General features: G+C 36.8%; 1 protein-coding gene across 1 annotated transcript in view; it reads right to left on the minus strand.

Moving 5' to 3' along the window:
- LOC119415158 (ras-related protein Rab-11B) overlaps nt 1–1,474 on the minus strand; it is a 10,098-nt gene that overhangs the window by 6,476 nt on the left and 2,148 nt on the right. The window contains exon 2 of the mRNA XM_037682306.1: nt 352–547. Coding sequence (XP_037538234.1) covers nt 352–547 — 196 coding nt within the window. The remainder of the gene's footprint in view (nt 1–351; nt 548–1,474) is intronic.

Below are 1,474 nucleotides of genomic sequence, written 5' to 3' on the forward strand. Positions count from 1 at the left end.
TATATATATATATATATATATATATATATATATATATATATATATATTTCTCTGAGCATTGTGAGCTCTGATCTAGAGGTTAACTTGACGGGACATCAAGCTTGGAAAGCTTAACAGATTGTCTTCCAAGTGTGAATAATCTTTTTCACTGTAAGGTAAAAGTATTAAAGTATAATAACCCTAACCTGATGCAGCTAACTTCACAAAAAAATCACCATCTTGATAATTGTTGTCAAAAACACTCAAAATTGGAACTGTTTCTTGGACACTCCATTGGACACATGTCATGTGATACTCTGCAGGTGTCACATGACAAGGAGATTTATGAGCTCGGCACAAGGACGAACTTACGCTGAAGTGATGGCTCTGTAGCGTTCCTGTCCGGCTGTATCCCAGATCTGAGCCTTTATCGTCTTGCCGTCCACCTGAATGCTGCGTGTGGCAAACTCCACCCCGATGGTGCTTTTGCTCTCAAGGTTGAACTCGTTTCGTGTGAATCGAGAGAGCAGGTTACTCTTCCCTACGCCCGAGTCTCCAATTAACACAACTGAGGAGAGAGAGACGAGTGCATGAGTAAGCAAGTGTGTGCTTGCTGTGCAGCGAGACAGGAGCTGGATCTTTAATAAAAAGGACTGGATGTAAATACGTACAAAGTGAGCCATTTAGTGCATTAAAGCAGGGGGCATTGAAGGTCTTTGTTATAACTCGAGTGCTCCAAAATGAACCCTTTTAGGATTTATTGCACATCACACACCTTGTGTCATAATGACAAAAAGTGAGCAGCCTTCAACAATTCAAGGAGTTGGTTAATCTCTTCATGAGGAATAATTCTTTTGTCAATAATTATTCTCTGCAGAACTACCGATCAAGCTTCTTTCAGAAACATTGTTGTCACTAAGAGAAATGTGATAAAGTAGAACAACTAATCTGGCTTCAGCATATTCTTCATTTTTAGCCTTGTTGGTGAACATTTTTACAAAACTTTGTCTCAGTCTGGACAAAACAATTTACTGAGAAAAAAAAAGTTTTTTTTTTGTTGGTATGCTACTTACAGTTTTCAGCTAGCCTTTTGTTACTTTTAGCCAGGAATTTGATACATTAAGTATTTAGCTAATATTGTATTCCTTTTAACTTATAGCTAGTGCTTAGCTAAAGTTCTGCTTCTTTTGGTAACAGTTCCTGTTTTAAATGCACTACACAAATAATTTTTGACTTGACTTTTAGCCATAGGCTAGTGTTCTGCTTCTTTTAGCTGTAAGCTAGTGTTCTGCTTCTTTTAACTTTTAGCTAGTGTTCTGCTTCTTTTAACTTCTAACTACTGTTTTGCTTCTTTTAACTAAAGTTCGGCTTCTTTTAGCCATAGGCAAGTGTTTTGCTTTTTTTACTTTTCGCTACTGTTCTGCTTCTTTTAACTTTTAGCTATTGTTCTGCTTCTTTTAGCAGTAAGTTAGTGTTTTGCTTTTTTAACTTATAG

Source organism: Nematolebias whitei, chromosome 9, assembly GCF_014905685.2.
Source record: "Nematolebias whitei isolate Nwh7 chromosome 9, NemWhi1, whole genome shotgun sequence".
NCBI classification, from domain to species: Eukaryota; Metazoa; Chordata; class Actinopteri; order Cyprinodontiformes; family Rivulidae; genus Nematolebias; species Nematolebias whitei.